The 20,703-nt window shown below is 37.5% G+C and overlaps 1 protein-coding gene across 3 annotated transcripts in view; it reads left to right on the forward strand.

Moving 5' to 3' along the window:
- Nucleotides 1-1,110: 1,110 nt before the first annotated feature.
- LOC306886568 (putative Polycomb group protein ASXL2) overlaps nucleotides 1,111-20,703 on the forward strand; it is a 28,519-nt gene continuing 8,926 nt past the window's right edge. Inside the window, exons 1-12 of one of the 3 annotated variants that reach the window (XM_079443765.1) lie at nucleotides 1,125-1,284; nucleotides 5,235-5,317; nucleotides 5,878-5,913; nucleotides 6,931-7,039; nucleotides 9,310-9,454; nucleotides 17,011-17,129; nucleotides 17,917-18,034; nucleotides 18,193-18,333; nucleotides 18,410-18,570; nucleotides 18,663-18,759; nucleotides 19,284-19,389; nucleotides 19,715-20,357. In XM_079443765.1, the coding sequence (XP_079299891.1) occupies nucleotides 6,962-7,039; nucleotides 9,310-9,454; nucleotides 17,011-17,129; nucleotides 17,917-18,034; nucleotides 18,193-18,333; nucleotides 18,410-18,570; nucleotides 18,663-18,759; nucleotides 19,284-19,389; nucleotides 19,715-20,357 (1,608 nt within the window). In that variant the 5' untranslated portion in view covers nucleotides 1,125-1,284; nucleotides 5,235-5,317; nucleotides 5,878-5,913; nucleotides 6,931-6,961. Of the gene's footprint in view, nucleotides 1,285-5,234; nucleotides 5,318-5,877; nucleotides 5,914-6,930; nucleotides 7,040-9,309; nucleotides 9,455-16,148; nucleotides 16,306-17,010; nucleotides 17,130-17,916; nucleotides 18,035-18,192; nucleotides 18,334-18,409; nucleotides 18,571-18,662; nucleotides 18,760-19,283; nucleotides 19,390-19,714; nucleotides 20,358-20,703 lie in introns of those variants that run through there. The other 2 variants (XM_079443764.1, XM_079443766.1) reach the window with 2 other exon arrangements.

The raw sequence follows: 20,703 nt of genomic DNA on the forward strand, positions 1-20,703 counted from the left end.
AGTTATGTTGAACATTTACCCCCGGTTTCACACACAAGCCTTAAGCCTAGTCCTAGACTAAAATCTAAGTCTGAGCTGTTTCAACTGAAAGAAACTTGCTCTGACTGATCTTAAAATATAACAGTGCCTTTGTTTTGCCTCAAGATGCACACCAGTAATGTTTTTTTCTAAGTAAGTTTATAAAAATTACTTAAATATCCTAATTGAACTATGGCCTAATCCTGTTTTAGTTTAAGCCCTGTCTGTGAAACCGGGCCTTAGAGTAGTTTCTGTAATGTTTTTGAATTTTGTGGTTTGTCCATTATGCTGAAGAGTCTTAGGCTGTGGGCAGAAAGTATGATAAAAATGATAATAAAATAATTAAAAACAATAAAATAATCAAGTTTGTCCCACATAAGAAAATTTAGTTTAAAAAAAGAAAGAAGATTAATTCAAATATACTAGAGTAAATTAATTAGACCTAAAACAACTAAAAATGGTTGGTCATGTGGTGTCAGCATGGCACCGGTTATAAGGGGGCGATCTGCATTATGTAGAATATTTTTTTAAAGACTAATATGAATATTCTTAGGAGTCTCTCAAATATGTTTGATAAGATAAATGCTTAACAAAAGTGTTATTAATTCCATGTATATATAATTGAATGCACCTTTGAATGCTTCCATTAAGTGTCACTATAATGTCCCATGCAAACAGTTGTTTTACAAGAATTCAGAAACTAGTTTTGTGAAATGTTTACTTGAAACGTCAGCTTGTATTTTTCTATTAAAATATGCCACTTGGTTTGTATTGTTATTTAGTGCAATGGCATAAATGCATAGAAAAGTAAATAGCTTGTAAACCTTTAATATATTATCTTTTGACCACTGTAATCTATCTTGTGAAAGTAAAGCTCTTGTTTTAAGTCCACGATTAGAAATAGCATCTGTTAAATGCATTGCTTGTCATCTGACCGGTATAAACACTTTAAATTGATATTATGAGTAAGCATGTGTATCTGTTTTGGAGTTTGAAACGTTTATATAAATGAAACAATGGACGGAGACAAGCCTTAGGTGGGTAGTTTCCCCTAAACTGTACAGTAAGATGACGTTTCCCAGAGGGTCACATGATTAGTCTCTTACAGTAAAGCCCAATATGGCAGAGATGGCAGGTCTTGCACGGTAACTAAAGCAACATCAACACTTTCTACAGCACCCAGGTCGATTTTGTGGACCGACCGCAGACATGAGGGAAAGACAGAAGAAGAAAAAGGGGAGGACGTGGGCAGAGGCCGCCAAAACGGTAAAACCGAAGACTTCTCGAGCATTTGTTTAGCTTGTTTTCGCCTTGTGCTCCCACTTGTACAACTGTGTTTATGAGTTCATGACCCGCTGGTGGACGCGAAGTATTGCGTATGCATTTCGGGGCCTGGTTTCTGTTGTTGTTGTTAAAGTGCATTTAGATCCATACACTGCCTAAGCGTGACATGATATATGCATTAAATGGGTTTCTTCACAATTAGGGAACTTTTGATCCGGGAAGTGAATTCATGAAGCGTCTGTAGCATGATGTTCGTGTCAGTTGCTAGCTCAGGCGAGGCAGCTTAGCGCGCTTAAATACTAGTGACACTTCGCTGGTTAGCCAGTTAGCTTAGCTCACCTAAACCCGCATAAACAACCCAGTAATGTCATTAACCTCTCGAGGACACAGCAATATTACTGTACTTTTGAATTCGTCTGTGTTTTCTGCTGTAAAAGGCCATAATCATCGCTCGCTTGAGTATGTTTGACGCGAGCTTGTTTACATATGGACGTCAGTGTTTTTGTATGATTCCTTAAATTAGCGGAACTTTCCGCATCGCTGTTGAATATAACTTTGACATATAAAGTATATATAATATATATAAAGTTGACACACTGTAACTGAACAGTGTATGTCTAAAGAAGATACAAGTGTGTTCAAACTAAAGCTCCATGTTTATTTGCAGCTTCTGCTTATGCACCTGATTAAGTCTCTTTTCATGAATCGGTTAAACACGAATTGTTTTCTATCAAACATTTTTTGGACGTGTCTAACTCGAAAAGTGATCAGCTCACCCACACAGGTTTGCTGTATGTTGAACTTGGAAGATTAGATAAACTATAAATAAAATAAGCTCTTAATAACTTGAAGTCTGCATGTGATTTAAATGCATTGTATATGTCTCAATGTGAACAGTTTATACATGCATATGTAATTTATTTTTTATTTTTTAGTAATCAATCAACATATAAATATACAATATTAACAGAGTACCAACCAACAGTAGACACGCAAGAAAAACAACAACTCAATCTTATGGTAGAACAACGGTCTTCTCTTTGGCGACATGTCTCCAGTCATTTAGGGGCATTTACTCTACATAGTTTTCAACTAAAAATGGAAAAAGTTTTATGCCTTTTGGCTGTTCATTTACACAACAATGGCAGTTTGGGGGCCTGAAAAATTAAACGGTTTTCAAAGTGCAGGTTTTTAAAAAGGATACTCTTATATTTCAGTCTAAACTACAAAAATGGTAACGTCATTCGCTTGCGTATTGTGTTTACAGGTATGTGTGCAGGTGTGTAGTGTTTATTTACAACTTGACATTGCCAAATACTGGGGCCTGTACCATGAAGCCGGATTAGCTGGCTAGCTAGGTAAATTTCGGTTTAGTTTGCACCAATCCTGGGTTTTAGGTACCATGAAAGTGGCTTGACTTTTAGCTACGTTCATTGCTAACCTGCTCCAGGGCAGGTTATGTTCTGAGTTAGAGATCGCAAACTGAAATTGGACCAATCAGATATCAGCAAAGTGACGCATGTCTGACACAAAAAAGTCACTTCCCCAGTTTCTCTTGCTACAAATTAAAGGTCACTAGTACTAAAAAAGAATTGTTTTGCTTTAATAATAATTACTTAGTTATTTTATATGATTTATATTATTACTATTAATAACACATAAGCAATTTTAGTTGAACAGTTATTATAAATCATTTATTTTAAATGAATGTTTATATACAGATCATATGTAATATAAAGAAGCTGTAGAATCAATAGATAACACTTTAAAAATGACTACGTGACCTTACATGTTCGAGTCTCTATCGCTGTGTATTTCCAATTATATAAACTAACTTAAGTTTCACTTGTGACTGCACTGATGAAGCAAGATCATTTCTTTTATTTGTCCTCTTTCATGAACAAGTACTTTTTTCATTGTAAATGCATTTACAGCGGCAGTCGTGGCCTAATGGTCCTGCAGGGATTGTAGGTGGGGGGAGTGAATAACCAACACTCTCTCCACCCTCAATACCACGACTGAGGTGAGACCCTTGAGCAAGGCACCAAACCCCCAACTGCTCCCCGGGCGCTGCAGCATTGGCTGCCCACTGCTCCGGGTGTGTGTTCACGGTGTGTGTGTGTGTGCACTGCTGTGTGTGTGCACGTTGGATGGGTTAAATGCAGAGCACAAATTACGAGTATGGGTCACCATACTTGGCCACACACCACTTCCCTTTCCCCTTTTAAATTCATCATATTCTTCAATCTCTTAACCTTTATCAAAACCTTTAACCAAGGCTCGTGATTGGCTGTTCGCCAGTGATGTCACTCATTCATGTGCACATGCTCCACAAACTCAAGAAGGATCAAAGACTGAGTTGATAAAGAAAGTTGATGATCAGCATCTTGGTACCAACAAAGCTGGATTGGAGTGGTTTGGTTTTGTCAATTTGAAACTAGTCCTGTAAGTCTGAATTTGTTCATCTACCATCATGGTACAGGCCCCTGGTCTGGCATACATAATATAGCATTAAGTTTTCGTGGATCCGTGTGAATGGGGATCGTTTGGACAATGCTGTCATCTGTACACAAAGGAAATCTTTTAAGTTTTTAGTATGTTGTTGTGTAAACAAAAGTTAAAGTGTTCTTCTCCCTCCACTTTTGAGTGCAGCACCTACAGAACAAAACAGTAACTGTTGCTACTTCCTTTTCATCATAGCTTCAGTTGGAAAAAAAAATGTATCAGCCTACAAAAGTTATACAACATAAAGAACCTTCTTTTTTTTGAGGAAATGAGTCAGATCTTTCATTATTTTTAAAAAATTAAGCACACAGACTAATAGCTGTCATTGGTGGGCATTTTTCCATTCAAACTGATCTATAGAGTATACAAAAAAGAGGCTTATGGAGAAACTACAGGTGCGCAGGTGTACCACGGTAGCGTTTTGCCTCTATACCTGGCTGCTATTTCTTACATATTATAATACACTTTACTATAATAAAACCCTAAAATGCATGTGTCTTTGCATTTAATAACAAATATCAAACCCCTATTAAAATACATAAAAAAAGCATGGCTTCATACATCATCAAGCATGGCTTCATAAAAGTTGTTTCTGAGAAAAGGTCTGACATCATTTAATTGCAGATGGTGAAATTCGTAGATTTGTAAGAGTGACTGAAGTGTCCAGCTATACTATTGCTAACTATAACTAAAACCATAAAAAGTCATTATTTGAAATAAAATAAAATATTAAAAAAGGTAAACTTATTTTATTTCTGGTTGCCAAGACAATATTTATTATTTTCATTTAATTTAAATTGAGGTACTAAAATGAAAAAATAAAAACTTAAAAGACAAAACACAACAAAATTACTAAAACTTTATCTAATATTAAATTAAAAACATAAAAATAAAATCTATAGTAGTACATCGATAAAATAACATGGGTGTTCAGATACATTGTGGTGCCACTGTATGCGTCTAAGAAACTGGGTTTTATGTAAGCAAATGCATGGATAAAGAAATGTACTTTCCTCACCAAAGTAAAGGATGACTGAAATGAATGCAGGACGTGAGATCATCATCAGTGTGACACAGCAGGGGTGAAGCAGCTCTTGGGCCTCCATCCAGCAGCTGACTTCATGTGTGGATAAAAGCCACAGAACACTCGGAATGTCTGGAGTTCGTGTCCATTTCCCAAACTCTCAAAACATGACCACTTTTGAATGCAACTCTCTCACCCAAACTAACATGTTTCTCTGACCCAGTCAGAAGTAGGTCAGTTTCACAGAGAGGGTTGTCTGCTTCGTTGAGGTCAACTAATGATAGAATTCAAAGTCATTACTGTTTAACCAAACCTCCTTTTAACTGACCATCAGATTGAATTCATTCTTACTCTGCGGTTGAGTCACTGCTGAATTGTTTGCTTGTTTCCGTAATGTTCACAGGTGCTTGAGAAGTACCCCAACACACCGATGAGTCATAAAGAGATCCTGCAAGTGATTCAGAGAGAAAGGCTTAAGGAGATAAGGTGAGGTCATTTTACAGAGTTTTTTTTTATTTATTATTATTAAAATAGCAATTTCTTTATCACACACTCATTGCTATAGATTGTGCAGGTTGCCCCTAGAACTGTGCCATATCATATACATTTTTTTTTTTCATTTATTGTATTTTTTATGTGGCCACATATCTAATTGATCTCTTTTACATCTTTTACATATCTCTTTTTTTGTTTGTTTCATTTCTCTGTTGTCTTCCAGAAGGTAAGATTATACAGTAGTACATCCTCCCCTCCAACTAATTTAAATCCATTAGCCAGTCCCTATGCATGTTATTAACATGTCCCCAGTTGACACAGCATGCAAAGGGACTCCCAAGAGCGAGGACCATATGACCGTGGCTTTGACCATAGTGCTTGTCCTCAGAAATGGCAGAGTGGCTTGCTGTGCTTCTGCCAGATTTGCTCTGTTGAAGATGCTACATAATATCTATACTAAATAAATTTAACCTCCTTAAAGGGATAGTTCACCCAAAAATGAAAATTCTGTCATTAACTTTCTTCAAAATATCTTCCTTTGTGTTCGGCAGAAGAAAGAAATTCATAAGGTTTGGAACTACTTGAGGGTGAGTAAATCATGACAGAATTTTCATTTTTGGGTGAGCTATCCCTTTAAGCCTGTTTTATTATAATTTTGATTTATTTAATTTTTTTTAAATACTGTAGACTAAAACTAATCAGTAGTTTTATTGAGAAGACAAATAGTACAAAACCAAATGTAGAAAATGTAACTCACTTTTGTTCCTTGAAATAAAGCTAATATGAAATAAGATCAAATATAAATTGGATGAAAAACTGAAAATTAAAGATGTTGCATTAACAACTAACTGAAATACATTCAAGCACTAAATCACTAACTGCAAGTAAATAAAAACTAAAACTGAACTGTCTAAATTAAACCAAAACTGAATAAAAATAAAAACACATTTAACCTAAATAGTAAAAAAAGAAAAGAAAAAGAAAATAAAATGACAAAAGCACAGAACAGAATAACTCCAATTTAAACTGGAAATATAAAATAATAGCTAGTTTAAAACAACTATAATAGTATATAAATAAATAAAAAACAGAGCTTCCTTTCACATACAAACTACAATTTACTATTTATTTATTTTTTGGCTTTACATTTACTTTAAATTTTCTTTGAAAGATTGTATTAAAGTACTTAATTTTAATGTCTGTGTATATTATGTGCACTCCTCAGTCGGATGTATATTAAAATATTATATATAAATGTTTGTAGTAGTTTGCACTATAGTATAATCTACCTGAATTTTGTATATTTTGCATTGTGCTGCACAGTTAGAAATGGAAGACACCGCAAATAAACCTTTAATATGTTTTTGTTATGCCAAGATCAAAATCCAGACATTTTTAGTAATTGTTTTGCCATATTCTGTCATTCAGACTGCTTGTAATGTAGCATGTTTTCAGTATTTTTACATATAATAATTTTACTTTATTTAAATTTAAATTGACATACCTGGAAATCAACCACTGAACTGTGATCTTTGTTGCAGCTTTTTAGTTGCGTGAAGATGGTGATTGATTTAATCAGCTGTTTTTTTGGGGGGGTTTTTTAGTGGAACGTCGCCTCTTGCCTGTCTCAATGCCATGCTCCATACAAACTCACGTGGAGAGGAAGGGATCTTCTATAAGGTCCCCGGCAGAATGGGAGTCTATACACTGAAGGTAAACATACTTAAAAAGGTCATGTGACGTTGCTAAAAAGAACATTATTTTGTGTATTTGGTGTAATGTAATGTGTTTATGCGGTTTAAGGTAAAAAAAAACACATTATTTTCCACATACTGTACATTATTGTTGCTCCTCTATGCCCCACCTTTCTGAAACGTGTCGATGTTTACAAAGCTCATCGTTCTGAGAAGTGAGGCGTGCTCTGATTGGCCAGCTATCCAGTCCGTTGTGATTGGCCGAATACCTCAAGCATGTAACGGAAATGTTACGCCCCTCACCGTATTGTGAGGCCGTGTCCCGGCACGACGATTATAAATGTTGCATCCAGTGGGGACATAATTACTGATTATAATGAATTAACATTACCATGTCTGCATTTGTGATCGGAGAAACGACAAACAACAAGCACTACTCTACACTGCTCAAAACTCGCGTTTGAATCGTCCGTAGCAGAAACGTACTTACTGGCTGTGAGTCAGAAGCGCCAGACTGTCCTTGCAAAGTTGGAATTGCCCCACTTTATAGAAACAGCCTTTGTGCAAGCCAGTATTGTAGGCTAATGTTACTCTTCCAAGTTCAGGAAATAAAATGTGCTGCACACACTCTAATATTTGGGTTGAACTGTTCTGGAACAGTGTTGTAAATACAACTTAACCACTGATTTCTAGTTGTGTCCTCTTTTGGAAGCCCAAACAAAGTACTTTCGCTTTCACAACAAAACACAGGGCTGTTTAAGGGCAGTCGTGACCTAATGGATAGAGAGTTGGACTTGTAAGGTTGTGGGTTCGAGTCTCAGGTCCGGCAGGGATTGTAGGTGGGGGAGTAAATAACCAACACTCTCTCCACCCTCAATACCACGACTGAGGTGAGACCCTTGAGCAAGGTTCCAAACCCCCAACTACTGTGTGTACACTTGGATGGGTTAAATGCAGAGCACAAATTCCGAGTATGGGTCACCATACTTGGCCACACACCACTTCCCTTTCCCTTTTTTTTCCTTTTCCTTTTCCTTTTCCTTTCACAGCGTCTCCAAAACATGGTGCCGGCAGCAGCAGCAGCAATACTACAGCGAGAATAAAAATCACGCCCCCTTTCTTTGCGTATACATTTGGGCGGTGTTTTGCAAATCTTCCCACACAGTGATGTAGACGTGGGGCCGTGTTTAAACGAGGCGTTTTAGGGGGGCATGGCAAAGTCTTAAATTTTTATAAAGAATATCTCTTTTGGTTTTGAGACTTTAGTCTTTGCAACTTCAGGGATTTTATCTATGCACAAACAGCTTGTAACACTCCAAAGAGAAAGGAAAACTTGAAATCGCATCATATGACCCCTTTAACCACTCACAAAATAAATGTTTCTTACCTGAGCACAATTCCTGTAGCTCAACGTGGTGTTAGCATCACTACAATCATATATTCGATTTTCAGAAGATACACAGAGTGCAGCAGTTGGGTTCTGGAAGTGCAGTAAAAACTCAATAAAACTCCAAAAACACAATTTTCCCCATAAGAAAAGTGATTTTTAACAGTAAATTGTAAACCTTTAAGGACAGAGCTGTTATGAGCTCCAAGGTTATTACTCCAAATGCTTTTGTTTAAGCCATCTATTCACATTATTTCAGCTTGTGTTTATCTTAAAACAAAAATGTATTGTATCTATAGGGGTAATCAACCATTTTAAATTATTTATTTAATATTTCTCCATTGTTTTTAATTTGACTGTCATTTGTAATATTTCTTGGGATTGTACTTTTTTCCTTCACTAAAGTTAGGTACACAGTTTTTTTTTTTTTTCTATTGTTGGACTTTCAAATACTTTTTGCACAAAGTTTGTAATGTTGTAGTTCATCTCATAGCTGGTTTGCTTATTTTATAGCTTATAATGCTTTAACAGAGCATTTTTCAAAATCCCTATGGGAAAAATGAGTTGAAAAAATGCTTCCAGAACCAACGACGCTGAAAAATAAACACACACTAATTCACTATATACTGCTGCTAACATGTCTACCATGAATGAAAAGTAAATATAAATGTGGGGTTTCTATTGCTTTGGTTTGTTCATATGGTTCTTCTGACTGACATGAATATTTACCCAACCACTATTATTATTAATGTTCAACGTTAGCATAACAGGCCCCAATTCTCCTAATGATCTATTAAATATATTAATTAACATTAATTGTTTGATCAGATTCAAATGATCTATTTTAATGGAAATTAGTGTTGGGCATGTGATGTGTATGGTTTGTGTTTGTATGTGAGCAGAAGGACATTGGAGACGTGGTGAAGGAACTGTCAGAAGATGCTTCAGAGGACAGCAGTGATAACATGTCTGATACACGATGCACAGAAAATACCAGCACCACTACCTACAGCAAAGATGGACGCAGAGGAAGGTGGAAAAGGAGAGGTACTACATTTGATGAATTATGAATATAGCTATAATTAGAGCTGGAGTGTGTAATTTTTGCACCCCTAGTGTCACCAAATAGAACTGCAGAATTAATAGTAATTTTCAAACATGTTTCCTGAACATTCCACCCGTCTTGAACCACTGCATCAGAGCAATGAAATTACCAAAGTGCTACTTCTACTTTTGGGGGGAATTAACATGCATATATTGTGAAATAATTTAACAATTAAAATGAATAGTTTTCTATTTTTATATACTTTCAAATGTAACCTTTTTTTTTTTTTTTGTGATAGCAAAAATGAATTTTCAGCATCTTTACTCCAGTCTTCAGTGATCCTTCAGAAATCATTCGCTGATTCACTGCTCAAAAAACATTTCTTATTATTTATGTAAATTTGTTAAAAATGGTTGCGCTGCATAATATTTTTGTGCAAACCATTTTTTTCAGGATGCTTTGATAAAGTTCAAAAGAACAGCATTTATTTAAAAGTAATGTTTCGTAACATTATACATGTGTTTAGAGAATAAAAATGCATCCTTGCTGAAAAAGTATCCACTACTTAAAAAAAAAAAAAACATTGCTGACCCCAAACTTTTGAACGGCAGTGTGTACAGTTAAATATTCATTTACAACTGTAAAATATTAATGCTCTACAGCTTACATACTGTACTGGATAAGCAGGTTAGAAACAAAGACAAAAAGAAAAAGCCTTTTATAATTAAACAACTATAAAGTACATTTTAATTCAAGTATAATTTATGGCTGTTTGTTATGACTGTGCTTATTGAAATATCTCATAGTTGTTTGGGAGAATTTTTTTTTAAGGTTTTCTCCAAAGGTTTTGTAGTGGGGTGAAGCTTAAGCAGGTGGCTAATGTATAACTAATAATAAAGATTTGAAGAAATTAAAAATTGTAGTTAATCAAATCACTGTTAGATATCTTGACTGGTGCCATCTGTTGTGGGATGGAGTATGTTCAAGTTTATTTGTATAGCGCGTTTTACGATACAAATCGTTGCAAAACAGCTCTACAGGAAATTAAGTTTCCACAATATATTTATATATTGCAGAACCTTAATATATTTAACTTATGGCAAAATTTGGTAATTCTGTATGTTGTCTGAGCTTTGGCATCCTCTGAGGGGTTGGCATTATCTTTTCTCAGGTGTTCGGTCATCTCAGATCATTTAAAGGTTGGATCCAGACTGAAGCTTCTGTAATTCCTAGTTACCATGGGATGTTAATCAGAGAAACAAATAGAGACATAATTAGCGTAGCTGCTGTTCCATCTAAGCAAAATGATTTGTTCAACCCAAGCAAAAGAATAATAATAATGTACATTTGATCAGATATAACTGCAGTACAAGATTATAAGATGCATTATGTGAATGCTTGGCTAAAGAGATGTGTCTTTAATCTAGATTTAAACAGAGAAAGTGTATCTGAACACCGAACGTTATCAGGAAGACTATTCCAGAGTTTGGGAGCCAAATGTGAAAAAGCTCTACCTCCTTTAGTGGACTTTGCCATCCTAGGTACTACCAGAAGTCCAGAGTTTTGCGACCTTAGGGAGCGGGTTGGATTGTAGCGTGGTAGAAGACAAGTTAGGTACGCAGTAGCCTAAACCATTTAAGGCCTTATAGGCAAGTAATAATATTTTTTAAATGATACAGAACTTAATAGGTAGCCAGTGCAGAGACTGTAAAATTGGGGTAATATGATCATATTTTCTTGACCTGGTAAGAACTCTAGCCGCTGCATTTTGGACTATCTGTAGCTTGTTTATTGAAGATGCAGGACAACCACCTAGCAGTGCATTACAGTAGTCCAGTCTAGAGGTCAGGAATGCATGAACTATCTTTTCTGCATCAGAAACGGGTAGCATGTTTCGAAGCTTGGCAATGTTTCGAAGATGGAAGAATGCTGTTTTTGTAACATGGGAAATATGATTTTCAAAGGACAAGTTGCTGTCTAATATAACACCCAGATTTTTTACTTTAGAGGACGTAACAGTACATCCGTCTAGTTGCAAATTGTAATCCAAGAGATTCTGTGAAATGTTTTTTGGTCCAATAAGTAATATCTCTGTCTTATCTGAATTTAATAGGAGGAAATTAGTGGTCATCCAATCTTTTAAATTTTTACACAATCTATTAACTTAGTTTAGAAGTTTCATCTGGTCTTGTTGAGATATATAGTTGAGTATCATCAGCATAACAATGAAAACTAATCCCGTATTTTCTAATAATATTACCAAGAGGCAACATGTATATTGAAAATAGCAGAGGACCTAGGACAGATCCTTGTGGTACTCCATACTTTACTGGTGATAATTGAGATGACTCCCCATTTAAATGAACAACGTGGTAGCGATCGGACAGGTAGGATCTAAACCATCTTAAAGCCTGCCCTTGAATACCAGTATAGTTTTGTAATCAATCTATTAGTATGTCATGGTCTATAGTGTCGAAAGCAGCACTAAGATCAAGTAATACTAGCAATGAGATGCAGCCTTGGTCTGAAGCAAGAAGCAAGTCATTTGTAATTTTAACAAGTGCAGTTTCTGTGCGGCCTGAAACCTGACTGAAATTCTTCATAGAGATCATTCTTTTGCAAGAAGGAGCACAATTGAGCAGACACAACTTTTTCTAAAATTTTACACATAAACGGAAGATTTGAAATGGGTCTGTAATTTGCCAGTTCATTTGAATCTAGTTGTGGTTTCTTAATAAGAGGCTTAATAACCGCCAGCTTGAATGGTTTTAGGAAGTGACCTAAAGATAACGATGAGTTAATAATATTGAGAAGCGGTTCTTCTGCTACAGGTAACAACTCTTTCAGTAGTTTAGCTGGTACAGGATCTAATAAACATGTTGTTGGTTTAGATGCACTGATAAGTTTATTTAACTCTTCCTGTCCTATAGTTGTAAAGCACTGCAGTTTTTCTTTGGGTGCGATGAATGAAGCTGAAATACTAGACACAGTAGAATCTACATTTGTTATTGTATTTCTGATGTTATCTATTTTATCAGTAAAGAAATTCATAAAGTAATTACTATTAAACTGTGAGGGAATATTTATCGGGTGGCGTCTGTTTATTTGTTAATCTAGCCACTGTGATAAATAAGAACCTTGGATTGTTTTGGTTATTATCTAGGAGTTTGCAGATATGCTCTGCCCTGGCAGCTTTTAGAGCCTGTCTATAGCTGGACATACTGTTTTTCCACGCAATTCTAAAAACTTCCAAGTTAGTTTTTATCCATTTGCGCTAGGGGTGGGCGATATGGGAAAAATATCATATCACGATTTTTTATAGAAATATCACGATTCACGATTTTTATCACGATTCTTTGTTAGTTTTATTATTTTGGTTTTACAAGTTGTCTGAGCATTACAGCCAAACTAGAAAGACAAAGATGCATGGCAGATATTTAGGCCAAAGTGGGCGAAGATAAAAAATCTTTGTCATTATTTTATTTTTCTTATTAAAAAATAAGAACAAAGATACACATTACAAATACACATAATATACAAATAAAACAAACAGTGCTTTATTTCCAGGTACAATAGGTGTATTTAGCAGAGCATTCAATGAAATTGAATGAACAAATATAAAAATAAAACACTAGATAGACTGATTCCTAAAGCAACTGTATTAAAGTTTTTCAGTCAAGAATAGTGAGTGATTTTTCTCTTTTGCGTTTTGTTGTTTTGTTAACGTTAAATGAATAGTTCCCCCACAAATTAATATTCTGTCATCTGTCTGTCAATTCTGTCATAATGTTGTATTTTTATATCATCATTTACTCAAAAGTTGTTTTAAACCGGAATGAGTTTCTTTCTTGTGCTGAACATTTATAAATGCTATTTTGAAGAAGGTGGAAAACCAAACAGTTGCTGGTCCTCAGTGACTTCCATAGGATTTTTCTTTCCTACTATCAAAGTCAATGTGGACCAGCAACTGTTTGGTTTTCCACTGAGTAAATAATGACAGAAATTAAATTTTAGGGTGAACTATCCCTTTAATGACAGTCGACAGCACGTTTAGTGTCCTGTCCCTTTAAGAGCTGCACACATCTAATATACAGTACAGGCACGCATCCGTTTCTCTCTTAACTATTTACTTTCATTTTAGAGATAACCAACTCAGTCTGTATGTAAACATTGTGTGTTTTGACAGTATTAGCGCAAAATATAACTTAGTTGAGTAATCAGGCGCTGTTAAACAGGCGTTTTAGTGCGCGTGCTTCAGGTGTATGCGCTCAGAACAAGCGCACGTCAGACCAGCGCGCGAATTAAACATTTAACCAGCAAGGCTTGTATGCAAATAATGTACTTTTGCGATCGCGAATAAGTGCAGTGTCCTGTCAGAGTAACTCTACTGCTGTATGTCGTGTTGCACAGTACATAGAGACGGCGGCGCCAGAACTGTAATTGACAATGTGCGCGGTAGCGCGATACTACGATATTTCTTAAAAAGCAGATCGTGGAGACATTTTTATCGTCCACGATCAAAAATCGTCATATCGCACACCCCTAATTTGCGCTCAAGATTACGAGTTTCTTTCTTGAGAGAATGGGTATAACTGTTGTACCATGGCGCAGTACGTTTTTCTCTAACCTTTTTCAATTTGAGGGGGGCAACAGCTTCTAATGTATTAGAGAAGATAGTGCCCATGTTGCTAGTCATTTCGTCTAGTTCATGTGTATTTATGGGTACACAGAGCAGTTGAGATAAATCAGGCAGGTTATTTGTGAATCTGTCTTTGGTGGCTGGAACAATAGTAGGAGAGATTTCTTTTGCATATCTAACAGTGTAACATTAAACAGAAGTATTTTGAATGCCTTAAACCTCCTGTATCCTGTTTTCTGAGTAACATTGAGAATATCATTATATATTGTTGCCACACCGCCGCCATGGTCAGTCTGACGGGGCTCATGTTTATAACAGTAGCTTGGTGGAGTAGACTCATTTAGACCAAAATATTCATTTGGTTTAAGCCAGGTTTCAGTCAGGCAGAGTACATCAAAATTATTATCTGTGATCATTTCATTTACAATAACTGCTTTGGGTGCGAGTGATCTAATGTTTAGGAGCCCAAGCTTTAAAAATAGTTTTTGTTCATTTATTTTGCGTTTTTCTGGTTTAATCACGATCAGATTTTTTCTAGATCCTGCATTAAATTTATATTTTGACCTCGCTATTTGGGGAACAGACACAGTCTGTATAGATTGGATAACGCAAGTACTTCTATCATTTAAGTGGGTAGAACAAAAGTCATCATAGCAGTTATTTGAGAATTGGCTTACTAGTCAGATGGAGCGTAGTGTCCTGGAGATGTTGTCCGACAGGAGTTCCGCTCCGACTCTGCTGGGGTGCAGGCCATCAGCACGGAAAAGCCAAGGACGCTCCCAGAAAAGATTCCAATTATTAACAAAGAGCAGTTTCCGTTCTTTACACCATGACAATAACCATTCGTTTAAAGCAAACAGTCTACTGAGCCTTTCGTGTCCTCGTCGATACGTGGGAAGCGGTCCTGACACAATGATCGTCATCGCGGGCGATGTGCTGCGTACCGTCTCGATCAGGCTCCTGAAGTCCCTCTTCAGTGTCTCCGTCTGCCACAGCTTGGTGTCGTTAACCCCCGCATGCAGCACGACAGCACCGATGCTCTCGTCGCCCTTCAGGATCGCGGGTATCTGTGCAAAAACATCGAGAACACGAGCACTGGGGAAACGGTGAGTGTGCACTTTACCTTCAGCTAATGTAGCACGGACGTGCCGGACGATGGAGTCTCCGACGATCACAGCGTCGCGTCGCGTTCCGTCTCGCGGAGGGGAGCGAAGCGGTTCCGGGTGGAGATCTCGAAGACCGGAGGCGGAGAGGTCGTCGCCCGGGGCCTGGCTCGCGTCTTCCGCTGCTGGTGCACCCAGGGTCCGTGGCGTCCCGGCGCCGGAGTGAAGGATATCTGGGAAGATCGCGTCCTGGGTGCACAGGGTCTGTGCAGAGAAACACACGGAGTAGAGGTGGTGGGAGTGTTAGCAGCGTGCTGTATACTTACCCCGGACTTGTGAGCGTCAGCCCGGGATGTTTCCAGCGCGGCTCTCTGCTCTCTCAGCTGGGCCTGCTTCTCCACCAGGTCGCGGATCTGCTTCTCCACGGCCTCCAGCTCCAGCTGCACCGAATGCAGCTCGAATGTGTCCTCACCTGCACTCAAAGGTAGACACAAATCTGCCATTTAAGCAAGTAACAGTGAAACAATGGTAATGTGTGTGAATAGAGTATTAGCAGTGTAAGCGAGATTAGCGGCAGACACGCTGCCGATGCTAACGGGCTATAAGCTAATAGCAGACTCGAGAAATCAAAATAAAACTAGTGATAAGGCGTTCTGATTGGTTTTGTTTTAGAATGCTATAGGGGATATATTCACACGTTATAGAAACGAAAATGATAGTGTATAAAATAGTTTTTAAGATAGAAAATAGACGATAAAGAATCAATTTGATGGAGCTCAAACTCAAAACACGCAGGCACAAATCAGCGCATGCGTAGATATGTAGATAACATTCTGAACCATGAATGTGTAATTCATACGCTGATGTTTATAAATGACCTCACATCTAAGTTTAGTTTTTCCCTGTTCAAGTCAAAATATTCTTTGAATGCAAAACACCCTTTAAACAGGAAATTCTACTTTTTTTTTCTTTTTTTTTTTTTTATATACCACTTCCTCAAATATATGAGAGAGTAGTACGAAGCTAACTAAACAAATGTAGGTTTTACCTCAATTCATCTTGCAGAAACTTATGCACTCTTACAGAGTGAATTCATCCAGAACCAAGTACTGTAAGTAAGACTTTCATCTAAATGTCCTGGTGAAACTTTGAAGCTGTGGATTGAGAAAATGAAGATTGTGTCAGAGAAAAAGAAACTAACTGCAAAAACCAGGAAATAATTATTGCTTTAGCAGCATGTTATTTATCGGAGTTAGTTTTATCAAGTGTTCGTCTTTTTAAAAACACCCATCCTTTAAAAATGTGCTTGGATGACTGTAAAGTTATAATACAGTGAAACACATTGTGTTTTCATTTTTAGGGCTTAGGTTCTGATCTCAGTACATGGTTGTTTTTAGTTGTGTTGCCACTACATATTGCATTTGCTAAATGTATAAAAGGAAAGTTAAAAAAGTGTATTTATGAATTTATGGTTGTCATGGAACAACATAATAGCAACATAATTTCCAGGTGATTCCAGGTGCAAATTACAAAAAAAAATTTTATAATAAAAACACACTTAAGAAAATGTATATTTTAATGCTTTTTTAAAAATATTACATTTTTTAAATACTTCAGAATAGAGACTGCACTAATCACGTACTTACATTGTTCTTTTCAGTTACAAACTGATTGTGTATCTGTATTAAAATGTCCTTGAATTGTCATGGAGTGAAATTATGCATATGCTGGTTCAATTGTGTGTGTGAGTATAACTGTGTTTGTGGTATTGATGTGCAAACATGCAACTAATGTATTGCTTTCCTACCATTCTCAGTGCCAGCAAAACTGCAATCTCAGCCATCCTCCCCACAGTCTCGCTGTTCATCTCCGTCAGTCTCCAACAGCAAACTCATATCCCCATCACAGAAACACAGCAAGAAGGCCCTCAAACAGGTACTGCCACTTACACTTATTATTTCTGCTTATTTATTAGGTTATAAATAATAATTACTGAATAATTAATTTAATATACCATGGTAGATATATCAGTAATGCTTCAAGGGATAGTTCACACAAAAATGAAAATTCTGTCATTAATTACTCACCCTCATGTCGTTCCAAACCTGTAAGACCTTCGTTCATCTTCGGAACACAAATTAAGATATTGTTGACCCAGGGTTATTTCGGACCCTGCATATACAGCAATGGAACTACCACGTTCAAGGCCCAGAAAGGTAGTAAAGGTAGTGCGTTGTGATACTGTTGTGAACGTGTGTCGAAGTCGATATTTTTTTTTTCTTTGTGCGCAAAAAGTATTCTCATAGCTTCATAAAATTCATGTTGAACCACTGATATCACATGGACTATTTTAACGATGTCCTTACTACGTTTCTGAGCCTTGAATTGTGTGTCAGTGGGTCAGAAAGCTCTCGGATTTCATCAAAAATATCTTAATTTGTGTTTCATTTTTGGGTGAACCCTCCCTTGAAGCATTACTGATACCACATGGATATATCTACCATGGTATATTAAGATCTTTATTGAATTACACATTTCTGCTGTTGCACAATATACACTGTCATACCGCCCTGACCTGCTGTGATATTAACCACTGTTGGCTGGTTTAAACCTTAAGCATTTGAGACCCCCTGTGCTCTCTGTTTACAACAAAGCAGCAACCTATGTTATGTAAGCTGTGGGTTTATAAACATTCTCGTTTTTTGTCATACTTAATTTATAGGCACTGAAACAGCAGCAGCAGAGGAATCAACGGCGGCAATGTGGAATCCCCAACGCCTCCAGCCCACGACTGCTCCTCAAGACTGTCAAAGACATGGCTCACGACTCCTCCAAATCCTGTACATACACACAGTATTTGATGTTACAGTTTTTCAATGTGAATTTTACTCAAATTAAAGCCTGCTCTTTAGTTTAGTCCAATTAAATTTTTGACCTCCACTTCATATTCATATAAATACAAAATGAATATTAAACAGCATGTCTCCGTTTGCTCTAGCCTGGGAGCTGAAACAGACAGAGCGCTGCCCTGCCAGTCCACAGAACTCTACCTCCAGCTCGTCCTCCTCCGTCAAAGCAGATGTGTGCCACACGACTGGTGCCCGGAAGGTGTCTCAGCGCACCAGTAGGCTCAGTGCCAGTGAGTATCGTCACAGACCACTGTAATTCGTGTCAGCACGAGATGCCGCAACTGATCTCCCACCTTGGATTTTCAGGACAACTGAGGCGTACCAAGTGTGAGATAGATGTTGAGACTCCAGATTCCATCCTTGTCAACACCAACCTGCGAGCGCTCATCAACAAGCACACATTCTCAATGCTGCCTACGGAGTGTCAACAGAAGCTTCTTAAGATGCTGCCAGAGGTAGACCAGCAGGTAGTGAAACACAAAAGAACCCTGCGGTGTTGAACATACAGTATGATTTTGTGGATCACGAATCTCTGATTGTTATTGATGATACTTCGCAGGCTAGTATGGATGGTGCACTGAAGGTGACCAGCTCTGCCTTAAACAATGAGTTCTTCACATCAGCAGCACAGTCTTGGAAGGAGAGGTTGTCAGAGGGTCAGTTGTTGTCCTCGATGATTTAAAAGTAGTTAAAAGCTTAAATGTGCTCAATGTAATTTTGCTTTGCTGGCATCACTCTTGAACAGCATTGGTTATTGAAATTTAGGTGAAAATATCAGTGTGGATGCAACAAGACACAGAAGCAAATATACTGTAAAAGTATATAAAAATACTCTATGTGGAGGTGTACTTGTCACCCAGTTTATTCTGCAACCGACAGTGTCCAATAATACAGGGGCTACAGAAATAAAATGAGTAGTATTTGGCAGATCATTTGATCTCAATGTGGTAGCCACCATGAGGAGACAAGGTCCTGTAGAAAAACACAGATTTTTCTAAGCTTCCAATATTACAAGAGTCATTTGAGTTTACCTTATCGTAAACATTTTTTTTTTTAAAGAACTATACATTTCTATAAAAATCTTTGAGTAAACATTTTGCAGTGGAAAAAAGTTACTTAGTGTGTTATATATAAATTCATCTTCAATATTTGTGTGACTTATGCAAGGCTGTATTCTCAGGTGAGTTCACACCAGAGCTGAGACTGAGAATGCGGCAAGAAATCGAGAAGGAAAAGAAAGTGGAGCTTTGGAAGGAGCATTTCTTTGAGAGCTACTATGGTGAACAGTAAGTCAGCCACCAAGCCTTATGGAAATACTGAAAAAGAAAATAAGAGAGTATGGTCTAGTTCAGGGGTGTCCTATTCTGGAGGGACACTTTTTTGCAGAGTTTAGCTCCAACACATTGATTAGCTGGTTTAGGTTTGCTTAATTAGGGCTAAAGCTAAACTGTAGCATAATGTGGCCCTCCAGGAGCAGGATTGCATGCCCTGAAGACTTAAAATTGATGGAAAATTGGTTAGTGGGTCTCTAGATTATTGTATCATAGGTGATGTTTTGTTTTTGAGGTCCTTTTTTCCTAATATTCTGTCTCTTCTTGCTTTTAATTTCAGATCTGGATTGAGTATAGATGAATCCAGAGAGCTGACAGAGGATAGGAGTGTTCCTGAACCAGCTAAAAGCACGGTCTTATCAGAAAAGCCAGAGGCTGTCAAAGAGTCTCAGAGGGTAAACCAGTTGACAGAGGTCATCCACATGGAGTTGAGATCTAGAGATGTGAAATCAATCGTAACACATGTCTCGACTGAAGAGCCGGTCAAACCTCCTGCTCCAGAGCAATCACATGTATCCTTAGACACGAGAAAGGATGCACAAGAAGAACTGATTCCGGAGTCCTCTGTTCAGAAAGCAGTGGAGCCCAAACCTGACAGTGAAAAAGCACTGGAAAATGAGATCACATGTAAGACCCCAGCATCTGCTTTGGAAGCAGTGGTCACCTGTTTGAAAGGAAACGAGAGACACACCCCTAAAGATAAAGATGAAAGTCCCGATGGCGAGGCTGGACAAACTGTAATGGAAAGAAGTGAGGCTGGATCTCCAGTAACTGCTGTCACATCTGAGCCTCTAAAAAGAAAAGTCTCTAGTGAACAGGATACAGAGCTCAGAACAGAGAAGAAGCCCCGTGTCACTTCATCAGAAGCGTCATCCACAGTGACTGCTAAAGAAAAAGCAGAACAAAGAGTACCTCCTCTCAAAGTAAGTTTAAAGTTTCTTTCATTTGAACAAACCCCTAGCCTTAAATGAATAGTTCACCAAAAATAAAAAAATATGCCATTAATTATTCACCCTCATGTTGTTTCAAACCTGTAAGACCTTTGTTCATCTTCAGAACAAAAATTAAGATATTTTTGATGAAACCAGAGAGCAACTACCACGTTTAAGGCTCAGTAAGGTATTAAGGATATTGTTAAAATAGTCCATGTGACATCAGTGATTCAACCTTAAGCCCCGTTCACACCACCAGCAACAGAGCGACATGATCCCATTAATTTTCAATGGAGAGCTGGCGACTTCCGGTGACAAGAGCGACAGTGACCGTTGG

This window comes from Barbus barbus, assembly GCF_936440315.1.
Source record: "Barbus barbus genome assembly, chromosome: 20".
NCBI classification, from domain to species: Eukaryota; Metazoa; Chordata; class Actinopteri; order Cypriniformes; family Cyprinidae; genus Barbus; species Barbus barbus.